The 18320-nt window shown below is 47.1% G+C and overlaps 2 protein-coding genes across 6 annotated transcripts in view; one reads left to right on the plus strand and one right to left on the minus strand.

The window, feature by feature from the left end:
• Window positions 1-7809, plus strand: part of LOC143815090 (heat shock factor protein 5-like) — a 35816-nt gene extending 28007 nt beyond the window's left edge. Inside the window, exon 6 of one of the 3 annotated variants that reach the window (XM_077293940.1) lies at window positions 7634-7809. Coding sequence is in view for 1 of the 3 variants with exons in the window: in XM_077293942.1 (XP_077150057.1) it covers window positions 7634-7639 (6 nt within the window). In the remaining 2 variants the exon portion in view is untranslated. The remainder of the gene's footprint in view (window positions 1-7633) is intronic. The other 2 variants (XM_077293942.1, XM_077293943.1) reach the window with 2 other exon arrangements.
• A 578-nt stretch (window positions 7810-8387) lies between these two features.
• LOC143815089 (interferon alpha/beta receptor 2-like) overlaps window positions 8388-18320 on the minus strand; it is a 42365-nt gene continuing 32432 nt past the window's right edge. For 2 of the 3 annotated variants that reach the window (XM_077293939.1, XM_077293938.1), the window contains exons 6-8: window positions 16868-17042; window positions 14721-14854; window positions 10033-10783 (exon numbers count right to left, since the gene is read on the minus strand). In XM_077293939.1, coding sequence (XP_077150054.1) covers window positions 10136-10783; window positions 14721-14854; window positions 16868-17042 — 957 coding nt within the window. In that variant the 3' untranslated portion in view covers window positions 10033-10135. Of the gene's footprint in view, window positions 10784-14720; window positions 14855-16867; window positions 17043-18320 lie in introns of all 3 variants that reach the window. The other variant, XM_077293937.1, reaches the window with a different exon arrangement.

The raw sequence follows: 18320 nt of genomic DNA on the forward strand, positions 1-18320 counted from the left end.
TTTGTCCACAGTAGTAATATTGGTATGTGATAAGATTTTTCAATAAAATGCCTAATTACTAATCCTTATCAATGTTGATGAAATATATAATTGCAATGCAATGGGGTGCTATCCCATGGGCCAATAAATACTGTATGGGGACAAACAATTGGTAATAAGATCATTCTGTCCCAGTACAGAATCATATTGTCGGCAGAACAACCCCCATTTAGGTTGGGGTCACACGGCAGTATATTTTCTCATCCGAGAGAATCGGGTCAATTATGCAGATCAAACTGTAATCAAACTCTGGTCATAGTGTGATTTGATTCTCTTGGATAAGGAGAAGATGGAGAAAAAAAAAAACACAGGATTTTTGGTTGCTTACCGTAAAATCTGTTTCTTGGAGCCTCCATTGGGGGACACAGGAACCATGGGTGTATGCTGCTGCCACTAGGAGGCTGACACTATGCAAATAAAAAAGTTAGCTCCTCCTCTGCAGTGTACACCCCACCGACTGGCATTATACTCTTCAGTTAGTGAGAAAGCAGTAGGAGATAAGAAACAAGGTTGAAAAACCATAACCACAAACTTGAGAATTGTAAACATAAGAACAGTCATAAAAACATATAACAGAAACATTGGGAGGGAGCTGTGTCCCCCAATGGAGGCTCCAAGAAACAGATTTTACGGTAAGCAACCAAAAATCCTGTTGTTTTCTTTATCGCCTCTCATTGGGGGACACAGGAACCATGGGACGTCCCAAAGCAGTCCCAAGGGCGGGAAAAACAGACTTCCATCAGGTCAGAGGACTCACCACTGCCGCCTGCAAGATCCTTGTGCCTAGGCTGGCATCCGCCGAAGCGTAGGTATGGACCTTGTAAAATTTGGCGAACGTGTGGATGGAAGACCAAGTTGCCGCTTTGCAAAGCTGTAGGGCGGAAGCCCTGTGGCGCCTTAATCCCAGGAGGGGGCACTCTGTTTTTGACCCGGTAAGCCTCCAAAATTGCCATTCTGATCCAGCGAGCAATAGTCGCCTTAGAAGCCGGTTGGCCTCTGCGCGTGCCATCAGGAATGCCGAAAAAGGAATCAGTCTTTCGAAAAGTGGAGGTTCTATCCAGGTAGATCCTCACAGCCCTGACAAGGTCCAGTTTGTTCAAAGAGCGCTCCAGAGGATGAGTCGGAGCTGGACAAAAGGAAGGTAAAATGATGTCCTCGTTGAGGTGGAAGGTTGAAACCACCTTAGGAAGAAAAGAAGGTGGAGGTCGGAAGACCACCTTATCCTGGTGAATGACCAAAAACGGAGGTCGGCAAGACAGAGCCGCCAACTCGGAAACGCGGCGAATAGACGTGATGGCCACAAGAAAGGACACCTTCCAAGATAGAACTGATAGAGGAATCTCCCGAAGGGGCTCAAAGGGAGAAACCCTCAGGACGTCCAGTACCAGGTTCAAATCCCATGCATCCACAGGGGCCCTGTACGGCGGGACAGTGTGGGCCACTCCTTGAAGGAAGGTCTTAACCTGTGGCAGAGAAGCTAAAGTCTTCTGAAAGAGGATGGAAAGCGCAGAAACCTGGCCCTTCAGGGAGCTAAGAGCCAGGCCCGAATCCAGTCCTGCCTGAAGGAAGGCCAAAAGAGAAGGCAGGGAAAAGGTCATGGATGGAACGCGGTTGGACTCGCACCAACGGAAGTAAGCCTTCCAGGTACGGTAGTAGATCCTGGAAGACGAAGGCTTCCGAGCCTGAATCATGGTATGAATCACCCGGTCTGAAAGGCCGGACGCTCTTAGAACCGCGGTCTCAACAGCCACGCCGTTAAACTGAGCGACCGAGAATTCGGGTGGCAGATCGGACCCTGAGACAGCAGATCGGGCCTGTCTGGAAGGCGCCAGGGGGCGTCCGCGAGAAGGTTGACGAGCTCTGCGAACCAAGCTCTCCTGGGCCAATCCGGGGCGATCAGGATGACCGGCACTCCTTCCGCTTTGATCTTCTTCAACAGTTTGGGAAGAAGTGGAAGGGGTGGAAACAGGTAAGGCAGCCCGAACTGTGACCAAGGGATGGCCAGAGCATCGACACCCACTGCGAGAGGATCGCGAGACCTGGAGACGAACTGCGGAACCTTCCTGTTCATTAGAGACGCCGTGAGGTCCACGTCCGGAGTCCCCCATCGAAGACAAATCTGATGGAAGACCTCCGGATGCAAGGACCATTCCCCTGCCGCGAGGCCCTCACGGCTGAGGAAGTCGGCGGCCCAGTTGTCCACGCCGGGGATATGCACCGCCGATATCACTGGAACTGTAGCCTCTGCCCAAAGGAGGATCCTGGAGACCTCGGCAAGGGCTAGGGAGCTCCGGGTCCCCCCCTGATGGTTGACATATGCCACGGCCGTGGCGTTGTCCGTCTGGACCCGGACTGGCAGGCCCCTGAGAATAGTTTCCCAGTGGCGGAGGGACAGAAAAATGGCCCGAATTTCGAGGACATTGATTGGCAGAGACGACTCCTGCGACGACCAACGGCCCTGGACCGTCAGGTGGCGAAACACCGCACCCCAGCCGAGCAGGCTGGCGTCCGTCGTCACCACCTGCCAGTGAACTGGAAGGAAGGACCTGCCCTGGGAGACAAGAGGAGACGTCAGCCACCAGTTGAGAGACTGTTTGACCCGAGAAGAGAGACGGATTGGCCGATCCAGGGAGAAGACAGACCTGTCCCATTGAGACAGAATGGCTTGCTGGAGGGGCCGCGAGTGAAATTGGGCGAAGGGAATCGCTTCCAATGTTGCTACCATCCTCCCCAGAGCCCTCATGGCCAAACGGAGAGAGAGAGGCCGAGGACCCTGGAGCAAGCGTATGTCCCGACAAAGAGTGGATTTCTTGTCTTTGGGAAGGAAGACTCTGGACTGGCGAGTGTCGAAGAGCATGCCCAGAAAGATGATGCGCTGAGAAGGGATAAGGCAGGACTTCTTCCGGTTGACCAGCCACCCGAAACGGACTAAGGTGTCGATAAGAATAGACAGGCTTTCGTGGGCCTGAGCAAAGGACGGAGCCTTGATGAGGATGTCGTCGAGGTAAGGAAAAAGGACCAGGCCTCTGACCCTCAAGATGGCCATCAGTGCTGCCATGATCTTTGTGAACACCCTTGGCGCGGTTGCGAGGCCAAACGGCAGGGCGACGAACTGAAAATGTTCCCGGAGCACTGCAAAGCGCAGGAAACGGTGATGTCCAGGAAAAATCGGGACATGTAGGTAGGCGTCCTGGATGTCGATTGAGCACAGAAATTCCTGGGCCTCCATGGAAGCAATTACTGAACGAAGAGATTCCATCCTGAAGCGTCTCAGATGAACTCTCCTGTTCAGCAATTTGAGGTCCAGAATGGGACGAACCTTGCCGTCCTTTTTCGGTACCACAAAAAGGTTCGAGTAGAAACCCGTGAAACGTTCTTTTTCTGGTACGGGAACGATAACCCCGGCTTTGAGGAGAGAAGCGATGGCTGCAAAGAAGCCCGGAACTAAAGCGGGATCTCTTGGAGGACGGGATTCGAAGAAACGATCCCGGGTATCATGATTCCCCAATGGCATGGGAACATCAGAAACACCAAATAACAGACTAGCCCTCGGGTGATGGAAACTCAAGCTGACCGTGACCTAAATCTACCACACAACTAACAGTAGCCAGGAAGCATTCCTACGGCTGCCTAGATGCCATGCGCCAGCCGGAGAACTAACTACGCCTGGAAGAGGAAGGAACAGACCTGGCTTACCTCTAGTGAAATTCCCCAAAGATGATAGTAGCCCCCACATATATTAACGGTGAGTTCAGAGGAAAAGACATACACAGTATGAAGGTAGAGTTAGCAAAGCGAGGTCCACTTACTAGATAGAGGAAGGATACAAAAGAGGACTTCACGGTCAGCTGAAAAACCCTTTCAAAAACCCATCCTGAAATTACTTTAAGACTCCTGTGTCAACTCATGACACAGGAGTGGCAATTTCAGTCCACAAGAGCTTCCAGTAACAGGAAATGACAAACTGTAAACTGGACAAAAAATACAAAACAAAAGGACAAGAGTCCACTTAGCTGATCAGCAGACTAGTAGCAGGAACATGCAACTGAATGACTCAGGTTACAATGATGACCGGCAAGGAAGTGACTGGAGAGCAAGGCTAAATAGGGAACTCCCAAAACTGATGGAAGCAGGTGAGCTGAGGCAGAAAAGAACACACAAGTCTCCAGTACCACCAGCCACCACTAGGGGAGCCCAAAAAGCGGATCACAACACCCGGGGTCGTGAAACGAACTCGATCTTGTATCCCGAAGATACAACTTCCCTGACCCATGCGTCCTCTACTGCGGAAAGCCAGACGTCCCTGAAAAAGAGAAGACGGCCGCCCAACCTGGGAGTTGGGCTGGAGTCTTGCCGAGAGTCATGCAGAGGTGGATCTTCCAGTCCTGGGCCTGGAGGATCTACCCTGGGAATAGCGAGGACGCCAGGACGGAGTGGGTCTAAAGGACACCGCCTTCTTCTCTTGACGTGTCTGTGGCCTCTGTTGCTGCTGGGAAAAGGAGCTAGACGCCGCGAAACGGCGAAAAGGCCGAAACTGCCGTCTAGGAGGGCGACGAGGCTTAGCCTGGGGGAGAAGAGAACTTGTACCTCCTGTGGCGTCCTTAATGATTTGGTCCAGCTGGGAACCAAATAGACGAGAGCCCTGGAAGGGCAGACTGGTAAGGGACTTCTTGGAAGATAAGTCCGCCTGCCAGGCCTTGAGCCAAACGGTCCGGCGGATGGCAACAGCATTGCTGGAAGCCTGAGCCGCACAAGACGCGGTATCCAGGGAGGCGGAGACCAGGTATTCACCAGCGTGGGAAATTTGGTTGGCAAGCTCCGCTAGTTGCGCGGGAGGCGCCCCGTCCAGGATACCTCGACGGAGATCTTTGGCCCATTTGGAAATAGATTTAGAAACCCAAGTAGAAGCAAAAGCTGGGCATAGCGCTGCCGCAGCCGCTTCAAAGGCTGACTTCGCAAAGGATTCTACAACTCTATCGTTAGAGTCCTTCAGAGATGCTCCGCCGGACAGTGGAAGCACCGTGTTGGTGGACAGCCTGGAAACAGGGGGATCCACCGAGGGAGAGACCGTCCAATTGGCGGTAAGTTCTGGAGGAAAAGGATATAACACACCCAGGCGTTTTCCCCTCTGAAAACGTCTGGTCGGGTTCCCTCTCTCTCTGGACAAGATTTCCACGAATTCAGGATGAGGAGCAAAAAACTTGGAAGGTGGTTTGGCCCGTCTAAACAAAACCGCCTGATCTGCGGGTTCCGTAGAGGGATCCTTGATGCCACAGGTTTGGTTTATAGCCCCAATGAGATTCTGGACCATATCCCTCATAGTGGCGATTTGGTTAGAATCCAGCTCCGAAATATCCTCCGAGGGCGCATCAGAGAGAGCCTCGCCTGACTCAGGGGAGGAGGATCGGGGGGACACCGACCGCAGGGGAGGGCCGTGTGGCGAGATGGAACGCGAAGAGGACTCAGACCGACAGTCCTGCCTGGACCTTTTGTGGCGTATCAAGGAGGGCTCGGGCGGTGGTTCCTGGGACCCGCTGGCTACTGCGGGGGTCTGCAGAGGTAATCGATCCAGCACGGACACCAGGGTTTGAGACACCCGTGTTAAATCGGCCACCGATTGAGACAGAGTGGAGGCCCAGCCTGGGATGGGGGTATCACTCTCGGGCGGATCGGCCGGGGGAACCTGGGCGGTGGGAACAATTGGGTTGCTGCAGGCCTGACAGAGCGGAGAGGACTGACCTGAGGGAAGTTTGCTGTTACAGGACGAACATGCAAAGTACTTGACTAAGACAGAAGCTGAAGAAGTAGGAGGACGAGAGCGGCCCCCTTTAGAGTTAGACATCTTGAGAGGTCCCTGAAGAAAATGCCAGCGGGTTAGGGGACAGTGGGGCAGAGGGGGGTGTCAGTCTGCAGAGCAGCTACTCACGGACCCGGTCCTGGAAGAAGTCCCACTTGTCGATGGAGAAGTCCTGCCCTGAGGTGCTGTATTCTGCGCAGATCGTGCTGTGCAGAAGAGATGAGGGAGCGCTGCGTGAGCACCTCTGCTCGGTGAACGCAAGGCGCCTGGAATGTTCCCGGCACTGAGGAAGGGGGCGGAGACAGAAAGAGGCGCCGGTGGGCAGGGCACTGTATGTCGGGCGGGAAAAAACCTGCCCGCCGAAACCGGAAGTGAAGGAGCGCGTACCGGAAGTAGGCCCCGGCCGAAGCCGGGACCTAAATTAGAGGCCGGCGCTGCTGGAAAAGAGGCCGCGGCTCCGGAGAAGTGCCGCAGAGCAGCGCGGGAGCCTGACAGGGCCGCCAGAGGGGACAGAATAATAGAGTCGCGGCGCCGAAGTAGGCCCCGGCCGAAGCCGGGACCTAAAGTAAAAAAGCGGCGCCGCTGGAGGATCGCAGTACCGAGCCCGCAGATAGTAAGTAGCGCGGCAGCCAGCCAAGGCCGCCGCGCAGGCACAGGATACTAGCAGCCGCAGGAGGAAGCGATGCCCCTGTAAGGATAAAGGGGATCTGCCTAGCACTGAATCCAGTCTTGCTTGGGAGCCCCCCGCGCATTAAGGGACTTCTATTCTCCCACAGTGCGGGGGAGGACAGGGGAAAATCTGGGAAGTTTAGGGAAATACTCACCTAAACATCCCACGTCGTCCGCTACTAACCTGGGGGGAATGAGACGTCCACGGCTCTGTGATGGACGTCCTCGTCTCCTCCGACCGACAGGCTCTGGTGGGCGAGTGGGTGGGGGACGGGGCCAGGACCAGACTTCTGAGCACGCTTGTGTGCTAGGATCATGGTCCTGGATAGGGATCTAGGAGGATACGGGGTGGCAGTACACGCCGTACTCATAGTCCGCCTTGTGGGACTACAGGTGTGACTGTTCACCCTGTATCCCTTCCGGAAAACCTGAAAAGAAACGACGCACATTGAGGTAGAAAAAGGTCTAATGAAAGACCCGTGTCCACCTCCTACTGACACTAAGCTAAACTGGAGAGTATAATGCCAGTCGGTGGGGTGTACACTGCAGAGGAGGAGCGAACTTTTTTATTTGCATAGTGTCAGCCTCCTAGTGGCAGCAGCATACACCCATGGTTCCTGTGTCCCCCAATGAGAGGCGATAAAGAAATTCTCTATTGCCTCCATGGTGTCAGATTGTGGAAATCGGTCTGTGCTCAGATATCTTCCGAGTGCAGTCCAATATTTTCCACAAACTCATTGACTTGATTGACCGAGTGCGACCCGAATGTCAGATCAAACGCAGGCATGCTGCAATTTTTGCCCTGGACCGACTCTGTTCAAAGGAAAAATCGGACATGTGCATGACCCCATAGAATAACATTAGTCGCGGTGCAATCTGAAGTTTTATGGGATTGCATTTGGACCAAAAATACGCTCGTCTGCACCTGCCCTTACACGAGGGAATGCACGGCCGACAACAATGATATTTATACCGACAAACAGTCCAATCATTCGACAAAGAAGCATCATGCTGGGACCATCAGAGCAGAACTACTGGAGATATGGGGAAATGCGTATTTATTCGTTGATACCATTTCTTATTATAGGAAGAAATATTTCATCGTAACGTGTATCTGTCTCTTCCCAGATCTGAATCGTCCGGTAGAAGTGGCCTGCACACGAGAGCAGTGAGCATAGAAAGAAGAATTAAAAGAATAAAATGTAATGAATTATTTGGTAGTCATGTTTTCATGGTGAATGTTACAAGTGGTATTGTATTCCATTTGAGTATTGTTTGAAGAATATATTTGACTTTTTAATAGATTTATGATATACTAGAATATATATGTATACATATATAAGAGTTGTTTTTATGCTTCTTCATCCAAGCGGGCGTCCTCTTTAAAAATAGTCCCATAGAGAAGAGTTGATGACCACGCCCAGTTGCTTAAAAAAAAAAAAAAAAAAACCCACTAACCAGATTTATATACAAGCAACAGAGGGCCATAACTCAGGAACGCAGAGGCGCAGAAAAAAAAACAGAGAAAAAACAGCAACATTTACACCGGGTAAAAATTACCTATTTATGTCAAGCGACAGTTACAAAAATAAAAGGAATAGAAGACATAGAAATCTTTAAAAAGAAAAAAAAAAAAGAAAAAAAAAAAATCAGAAAAGTACTTACCGATTTGGTGTAGCAGAGTCCTGTTTCTGCTCTCGGGGACATGGGCAGAAAATTAACTCAAATCCAATTAGATTGGTCCCAACTGTTGGAGATTAGGGAAACATTGTTGTTCTCCTTAGACATGGCGGGGCCAATGATTTGTCCTCCTTCCTTTGGCAGCCAGTTGGAAGAGTGCTTCATTACTACGATACCATGAAATATTCTAACACAGTGGCGGCTACCAGAACCATCGTCAGTTTTTACACATCCAACTTTCATGTCCCGAGAGGGGAACGCGATGTCCGGATCGGTCACAGGTCTCTTGGCCTGAATTTGACAGCCTTATGGAAGTATATGAGGCTTATGACGTCAGGGCAGGAGTTTCGCAGGCGGTCCGGACATTGCAGTCTGAACTCGCGCCATAAAAGTTGGACGTGTGAAACTGGCTTTAGCGATGCAAATGGGTGTCCCAAGTATGTGTACAGCATCTAAACATTAATTTCATGACAAAAACACAACTTGGGAAAGGATTATCATCACGCACTTTGTTACCTGGTCTTCAACAGTAGGAGGATTATTGAGAGAATCCAATATAAAGTAACAGGAGGAAATGCAGCCATATTGGTGGTCAACATTAAAGGGTAACCATATTTTCAAAGAACTATTTAGAATCAGCTGTCCTGTATGTGGTACACACAAAAAATGCATACAATGGCCATAGTAGTAGTATTCTAACAGTTTTCCTTCTGAAGGCTCTATATCTTACTTTGCAATTAACTCTGAGCTGGTGGGAGAAGACTAGCTGCTATGATGTCCCCCATACACAGCACCCAGAGATGGATTCCTGCACTTCATTACTTAGCACACACAGGGCCTGCAGCAGCTTGGAGGAAATTATACAATGGTATTGAACAGGGTAAATGTGAAATCAGCTCAGGGATAACATAAGAGACTTGTTAAAAAGACGCAGCATGATCTTTCTGTGTCTCTCTCTTCTCTCACTTTGCTCCTCAATCATCATACCCTCTCTATAGAGAATAATAGGAGGTGTAACCAGTGGGCTGTGAGTGTTTTTTCCCCACAGCTGATGGCGAGATCAGAAGGCAGTGAGAGAGGAAAGTGGGGAAGGAAGCAGATTTGTCAGATAACATACTGTATATTACAAAGTTTATTGTATTTGACTGTAATACTGGTTTATGCAAAGTTAATTGAAAGTGGCTCTCTTAATCCTCCAGTCTGGATGTAAAGTTCAATTGTGCATTGACTTAACTTTACCGCCCAAGTTTGTACATTTGTGTAGTTATTTTTGCATAGAAAAATTATACAAAAAAAAAAAAAAAAATGTTCATACGAAAAACATATTACAAACATGATCCTGGTTGCAGGACGAGCTATTACTCCTGGAAATATCTGCACTATAAAAAGTGGTTCTTTACTGATCTGTTAGCAATACACCGATCAGCCCGTTGATTATCTCTTGGCCATAGCACCGGTCAAAGTGTGGGAAACATTAGGCACCAAGTGAAAAGTCAGTTTTCAAAGTTGATGTGTTTGAAGCGGGAAAATGGGTCAGCGTAAGGCTCTGAACAGCCTGCTATGACAAGATGTCTAGACATTTCCAAAACGGCAGGACTTCTGGGGTGTTAAAGCTATTTTAGTAGCACATGGGGAACCCACGAGCTATTGGAGTTTTAATGTTATGGCTGATGGGCGATAGAGATAGAGATAGAGATATATATATATATATATATATATATATAGATAGAGAGAGAGAGATAGATATATATATATATATATATATATATATATATATATATATATATATATATATATATATAGAGATAGAGATAGAGATAGAGATAGAGATAGAGATAGAGATAGAGATACACACACACACACACACACATACACACACACACGTGTGTTTCCATATCACAGTGCTTTGAACGTAAAATCTATTGTAAGTAATGCATCATGATATAAAAATCATCTTCTCATGTAGCCTGATACCAGGTGATCATCAGAGTCCTCATTCTCCGAAATGTCCTCCTCCTCTTCCTCGTAATCACTACAGTACTTCCCTGCCAGGTCATCATCTAAACAGACATGACTACGTTGGTCCAGAGCAATCTCAACTTCATGTGACTCAATAGAGTCTTCTGTCTCCTCTTGGGGGACTTCAACTTGTCCAAAACCAGTCCAGATCTTTGCAGGGTCTGCTATGGAAACACTATCCAGATTTATGTTGAAGACCCCACTTGTGTTGAGTGGGAGGTTTGAAGAGTCATCCTTGGCCTTGACTGGCAGGCGGGAAAATGAAGAGCTGCCAAGTTCACATACAGCAGAGGATGCACCATCTCCTCGATGTCCAGTAGAGAGGTCTTCCTCTTGTCCGCTGGACCCTACGGAGGACGAGACGGCTGAAGGATGTTCCCCACTTGTTGTCGTCGTGCCACTTGTATCGCTGTCCACAAGTCTTTTTCGGTTTTCATAGCCTCCGTCGTAGCTCTTTTGATCACGTTCTGGCTCTTGCTCCACTTCAAATTTTTCACTTATGTCCACAGGAATGGAGAAAGTTGGGGATGCAAAATCACTCGTATCAAAAAATGTACTAGTGGAAGTTGGCAACGATTTCTTAAAGAGAAAGAAAATAGGATTATAAAGATTTCCCATACACACAGAGACACTATTTCTCAGCGCTAGCAAGGGCAGTGCTAACAAGGGCAGCACAAGGGTCGTAAGTTCACCCTGTGTTGGTCCTCTTACAGACATTGTCTGGTGGTGACTAGTGATGAGAGAATAGCATTGTTGCTCAGGTCTCCCCGAGCATGCTTGGGTGATCTCCGAGTATTTTGTAGTGCCTGGACATTTAGTTTTCCTCCACCTAAGCTACATGATTTACAGCTGCTGGACAGCCTGAATACATGAGGGAATTCCCTAATAAAACAGGCATTCCTCATATGTATTCAGCCTGGCTAGCAGCCGTAAATCATGCAGCTGAGGCGACGAATACTAAATGTCTGAGCAGTCACAAATACTCGGAGATCACCCAAGCAAAAATGCTATTCGTTCATCACTAGCGGTGATATCTCTTCTTTTTTTCTCTCTTAGCCATGGTTTGGTATAAAATAACAAATGGAGGTATACTCATCACCAGTCACCCCCAGTGGAGTCAGTACAGACCGCTAACAACTCCGAAAGAGATGACTGTCAATGAGAAGACTGAATTGTCAAAACATATGGCGTCCTCCCCACCACCATCTAACCATGGATCCAGCATACATCACTTCGGTGGTCAAAGGACTGCTGAACAGAAGAGCGCATCATCGTATGTTTCTCACTCACCGCTGCAGCCAGTCATAGGCTTTCAGTCCTGTGACATCCAGACAGCACAATCATTGCTTCCGGCCACAGCACCGACCACCAGAGCAAGATGTCACGGATCCATGAGGGCGACAAGAGAAGAACGTGCCTCAATTTGGTATTTTATAATAGCGAAGGAAAAAAAAAGTTATAATAATAATTCCAGATACCCCATTAAAGATTTCTGAGATTCTAATAAATCTAGAATGGACAAGCCCGGCATCTTATCTCTCTCAGTCTCACGCCCACGGAAAGGTCTCTAAACCGAGCGGTGGCTTATGTGCGCTGCTCCTCCATTTAATCCCTATGGTACACACAATTGAGACTATAAAGGGCACCCTAAATTACAGAACGATCCCTTCATTACACCCTATATTCAATACTTCTGAGCAGGATCGAAAAAACAGGAGCTTTTCAAGCAGAATTGGTTTCATTTTTTTGTAGCCTTTTGATTGCACAAGGTCTAGTTTAGAGAGGTTTCCTTCAGGATCTACTGAAAAGTAACATACTTTTTTTTTTTCCCCCACCAAGACTTTTTCAAAACCTCTCCGAAAAAGAAAAAAACAAAATGGTATGTGCACATGGAGTTCCATTAGGAGGTTTTGGAGCAGAAACTTTAGAAATCCTCCTCGAAAACTTGGGAGGTTCTTCTCAGTTTCTCCTCTGCAGAAAAGACTCTGGATAATCCTTTTTGGGGTTATGTGCACACAAAGAAATAAATTTCCCAAGCGTTTTTTCAAGATTTCAAAAAGGATTTGTTCCAAAAACTCCATGTGAACATAGCCTGATGCTCCCATGCACTCTTGTATACCACAGGCAACCATGAATTCTGGGACACTGGTCTTCATACTTGCCAGAAAGTTTGGTGACATCTGTGGCTGGTTCATCTGTCTCTGACCACTTTAAAAGGTTCAGATAAAGGAGATACGGGTATGCTGCACTGCTGGTCAATATGAAGTGAGGATATCCAGAGAGTCTCGAGTATTGTAGAAGAATTGTGTTTTATGACTTCATCAGAAAAACCGCAAAAGAAAAAAAAAAAAAAAAAAAAAAAAAACAGCTGGTGGTCATCCACTGGCTGAAAAGGGGGAGAACCTTGTTCTGAAGATGGGATCTGCATCTCTGTCGATAACAAGGTTCTCCCCCCATTCTGGCCAATGTGTGCGCCGGTTCTCTCAATGCAATGCTATGGGAAGTCCAAATTCTTCTGAGAGTATTTGCAACACATATATTGCGATAAATGTAGAAAGACGGAGTAAGTGCTGCAACTAGTGATGAGCGAGTATACTCATTGCTTGGGTGGTCTCCGAGTATTTATGACTGCTCGGAGATTTAGCTTTCCTTGCCTCAGCTGGATGATTTACGGCTGTTAGCCAGCCTGAGTACATGTGGGGGTTGCCTGATTGCTAGGGAATCCCCACATGTAATCAAGCTGGCTAGTAGCCACAAATCATCCAGCTGAGGCAAGGAAAGCTAAATCTCCGAGCAGTCAAATACTCGGAGACCACCCGAGTAACGAGTATACTCGCTCATCACTAGCTGCAACATCTCCATACACTGGTGGTAAGACAGTGGCCAAAACAAGGAGAGGTAGAGGAGGATCCAACCTCCAGGATCAGCACTAATCAAAAATGTCTGACATATCCTGCTGATATGCCATAAATTTCTCTAGTAAGACCACCCTAGGTCAAGAGTGTGTATATCGATTCTTATGGTTTTTAACAATTACCATGTGAGCAACATCCACTTTGCAAAGCCCACAAAACCTCCCCCAAAAAGGCCGATATCTCTGGAACCGTACGACAGATTAAATAAAAAAGATACAACAAAAAAACAAACAAACTGAAAATTCAAGGGAACAGCGGGATTTAAAAAAAAAAAAACACAAAAAAAACTGGTCACTTTTGATCCAGTGACAGGTCGTCGCTATACCAAAGCTTTTGTCCCACTAAGCCATATCTAGCGGAGCAAAAAATCATAAATTAGGTTACGATGAAAGGCTCCGAGCTGAGATTTACAGATTAATAAAGCTCTCCTATTACTTGTAAACATTGTCTATCTGACCCACCAAAAATCTTCCAAAAAAGTTGCAAAAGGACTGCAATGATTACTTCATGGCCTGTAGTGGACTTCAGGGTCTATGAAGCCAAAACTTTTTCTCTTTCTTTCTACTCTCTATTTCTGTATCTTTCTCTCTCTTCCTCTTTCTTTATCTCTCACTCTTTCATTCTCTCTTTATCTCTCTTTTGCTCTAAATCTTTCTTTCATTTTCTCGCTTTCTCTAGGTGTCTTTCTTTCTATTATATTTCCACAGCCAAAAACATACCGTAACCCTGCAGTTTCCCATATAGATTCTCTGCTAATGATATTAAGTACCCCCCCCACCGGTCATATATTACATATAAATTATATAATCTATTTTTACTTTCATATCTAACCATTTAGCAATGAAATAATTTATTTTTGTCAGACTGCCCGCATTATGTGAAGTGAGCCGCTCTCCCTACGACCTTGACATGCCCATCTCCACATTCTCCCTTTGATGCAGAGCCATGGACCAATTAAAAATACTAAACGGAAGAGAACTAGAAAATAATTCACATGCGGTCAATAGGAGGATATAGTGAAGGCCGTGTCCTCCTTCACAGACACTTTTTGCTTGAGTGCAGCTGGACGGACATCATAAATGGCTCATCGCCAGCGCCTCGGTTTTCTGCACATCTGGCTTGCACTTCCAGTTTTTCCTTTAATTTCTGGTCTTAAAAGGGATTCTTTTTAGGATATCAGATCATGGGGGTCCAACAACCGGCACCTCCACCAGTCAGTCTACCATTTAATACATAATGGGGTCTCCTGGTTCTACCCGGCAGCAGGTAAGGGTCAGACAGGCGGTTTATAGCTGCCCAATAAACTCCCTAAAAGCCCCCATAAACTTTTAATGGACAGGATCGACCAACGGTCTAACGTGTATGGGGGCACCGGCTGACTGCTGGTCTGATGTCGATCGCGCTTTCGACAGAGCAAGTGCTCCTGTGTATAGGAGAGACAGCCATCCAATGTGTATGGCCAGCTTAAAAACACATGCATGCTCGGCCAAGATGAGTGTGCATTGCTATGGGGTATAAGAGAAAAAAAAAAATAAAAAATAAAAAAATAATCATAGAAAGCTATAAATTTAGTCCCCTATAAAAAGAAACACCATACATACCAAAAACTTTGGGATTCCAGTCTTCTCTCTGCAGATGTACCCAGCCTTGTCCAGTGCATATAAGACCAAGAATAAACCAACCAGGAGCAGAACTCCGCTGACTACAGACACAGTTATATACACCGTGCTGCTGTCTGGAAGAAGAAAAGAAAAACTTATATAACCACAGTTTTAAGTTAAATGTGCAAATAATATACAGAGTGGGGCTCAGTGATAGTTCAGACCAGAAAGGGATGGATGGGTATGCTTGTGCAAATATCTACACAGAGGAATAGTCAGGATCAGAGTTCTCCGACCCGGTCCAGAGACACAGAATGTCAGCTATTAGTCACAGCCGATACAGAAAGACTTTCCATTTCTGATGGAAACGTTCAGTAACGGTTGTTGCCTCCAACTGAAAATCCATTTTTCAAACACTTTATTGGGGAACTATGAGTTATTAGAGGGCAAATGGGTTCAGATGAAGGCCGTCCACCTGATAAATCTATGGAATTTCCACTTTATTAGAGAGACCCAGTTGCACGTTGGACCACCTTTGTCATTTAGAATTGCAGCAATTCATGGTTGCGAAGCCTCTATTGTGTCTACAGGTGATTCTACGGGAATACTGGCTCAATGTGGGCAGAATCGCTTCAACCAGATACCTAAAAAAAAGGCTGGACATCCTGAATCTCCCCCCCCCCCCCCCCCCCCGAGATGATCTATACTATAGGAATAAGATCTGGGGATTGTGAAGTGTGAGGATGTCAGGAAAACCGGTTGACATTTTCCTGGAAGCAATCCACGGCTATACGACCTTGGTGGCATGGGGCACTGTCCTATAAACAGATGCCAAGAAAGGATGAACTTGGGTCAGCCACAATTCTTAGGGTAAGCTCTAGTGTCCATCCGTTGCTGTAAGAGGACCCTGTGAACTGCCAAGAAACCCCCCCAATCAATACTTCATCAGCCTGAACTGTGGGCACCCAACAGCAAAGGGTCATAAATTCATGCCGTTTGTTCCAAATTCTGACCCTCCCATCACATGCTACAATAGAAGTCTATGAAGAGGTTTCTCCACTGCTATTTTTGCCCACTTGAGTTTCGCCTTTGTTTCCCTAAAGTTGCCCATCACATTCAATTACGTTTATGTAGAGTTTATGGGGGCCGTTAAAAAGTAATAGAAGCAATAAGGCGAAGAGGAAGACCAGCAAGCCGATGGCTTGATACAATCAAGATAATGGCGATGAAGACCCTGATGGACCTATCTAGGTTTGCACAAAATTGGTCTTCCCACAGAGAATTCATACATCAAGTCATTATGGCTCGAAATCAAGCTGAAGGCCGTTAATAATAATTAAAAAGTTATAGCCCTGAAACTGGTTGTCTGCTCTTACAGACCATCAGTAGCAAGGAATGAAACATCAGTTGGTTACCAGTGTTGTATTTGGGAGCGTTTTCCTAGACAGTGCACACCTCTTGATCACAACCTCCTCAGATCCCTTTGAGTCTACAGGATCCCCCTTCGCTGGATATTGCTCTATAGTCCCACCATGGTGGTATACTCACCACCCTATTACGTGAGAAAGCCCCACAGCTTTGGCACTTCGTAAAAGACTCTCCCCGCCTAGTCCGGCACAGATGACAATGCCTAAGTTACAGACTTTGAGATCGCTCAAGTCTTCTTCAAATGTGAAAACTACAATCAGTAAAAAACACCCTCACTTGACTTTAGACACATGACCACGGAGTGCAGCATAATCTCCGTACAGGGAAACTCCAATCGTGAAATGTACATCCTCTATAATAAAGTGGAGTTTGAAAGACGGCAGTGTTTCTCTGAGTCTACTCATGCTAAGTTTCCCCTTGTTTTGGGTATCCTAGCTGTCTTTGGTGTTAGTAGGGTTTGACTAGTGTTCACCCCTTCCTTCCCTAAGCAGGGCTTACCGCTAAGATCTGACAGGGACTAGGCATCCTTCTCGGCGATAGGTGCGGAACCTATGTAGGGTCTCTTAGGGCAGACAGGGTGACATTAGATCTGCCTAGGTGTCTCCACTCCTCGCTTCCCTAGTGTTGGGCCCGCCTTCCCCTTATCCCTTTGTGTTGCACTTAGTCTGTACTACACTGTGCGTGACACTATGCTCTCATCACATAGGACTTCCACTTACCGCTCACAAGTTTGTCTGTGAGGACACATTTCATCTTGGATGGTATTGGTGGCTTTAAAGGCCTGGAGTTGGAATCTGCGGTTACATTTACGGATACGCAATAGTTGGTATTTGGCAGCACGGAGTAGTTAAATGTAGTATTCTCTTCACTGATATGCTCATCCTGGAATGACACCTGTCAACAAAGGATCAGGATTAATGGAAAGAGATCCAACAGTAGTCATACAATATATTTCCGTGAGAAAACCCATTTTCTAGAGGGAGGAATCCCATGTAAAAAAGAGCATCCTTTGCTGTGGAGAATCTGTCCAGTCCTGCATTACACAAACACACTGATATAAATAGTTATTGTGTAATACCTCATTCCCCCTGCGGTGGCACTGTAGGAAGACTGAACACTTGCTGCCAACTTTAGCGGTCCTGTCTAATAAGTAGGAATGAAAACCTGTGAAAAATTTTATTTTATGAATGAAATATTCAATTCCTTGAGATTCAGGGAAAGACGCCCTATAACTTTTTATGCCCCAAATGTAAATCAAATTTTGTTTGCTAACACATCTTTATCTCGACTTTGTGTCCCCATGTAACTGAAATATAATCACAAAAATGATACCGGCCATGTGTCTCGTAAGAGTGACAGCCACACCTTAGGGCAGGAGTTAGAAACATGACAACTTGCGCGGTAAGAATGATCCTGGCAGGCACTGGAGAGCGGCACCCTATGGCGGACGGGTCAGAAGGGCTCATCTGTGCCGAGCTCGCTAACATTTTACTTCCCTGGGACACAGCTCCCGGCAGATGATGACTGTGATAATAAGTCATCATCTGCCTCTAAAAGCCGGCATCGAGAGCAGCTCTACTGTGACTGTTAACGTGTTAAATGCCGCTGTCAATCTCCGACATTTTCACTATACACAGCAGTGCTGTGGTATTGCTGTGTATAACACAAGCAATTTGACTATCAAAAGGTTTAAAGGGAACCTGTCACCCCCCCCCCAGGGCCTATTGAAGTAAAAGAGCCACCTTCAGCAGCACTAAGGCTGCACTCTGAAGGTGGCTCCTATGTTTATTATCCCTAGGAACGCTGAAATAATGTGTTTTATAAATTTCCCACCATATCTCTATTGAGTAAGGGAGGTATGTTTTCTTCTCCAGACTCAATCGCCTCGCAGCCGTCCATCATCCCCCTCTCTTGTACTCACAGCCCAACACCATGCAGGACGCTTGGCATTTGCCACAGAACACCAGGATTGGCAAATTCGCCACTGACGCCCTGTGCTCTTCACAGATGAAAGCAGGTTCACACTGAGCACATGTGACAGACATGACAGAGTCTGGAGACGCCGTGGAGAGCGATCTGCTGCCTGCAACATCCTTCAGCATGACCGGTTTGGCAGTGGGTCAGTAATGGTGTGGGGAGGCCTTTCCTTGGAGGGCCACACAGCCCTCCATG

The sequence above is a fragment of the Ranitomeya variabilis genome, chromosome 3, assembly GCF_051348905.1.
Source record: "Ranitomeya variabilis isolate aRanVar5 chromosome 3, aRanVar5.hap1, whole genome shotgun sequence".
Taxonomy (NCBI): domain Eukaryota; kingdom Metazoa; phylum Chordata; class Amphibia; order Anura; family Dendrobatidae; genus Ranitomeya; species Ranitomeya variabilis.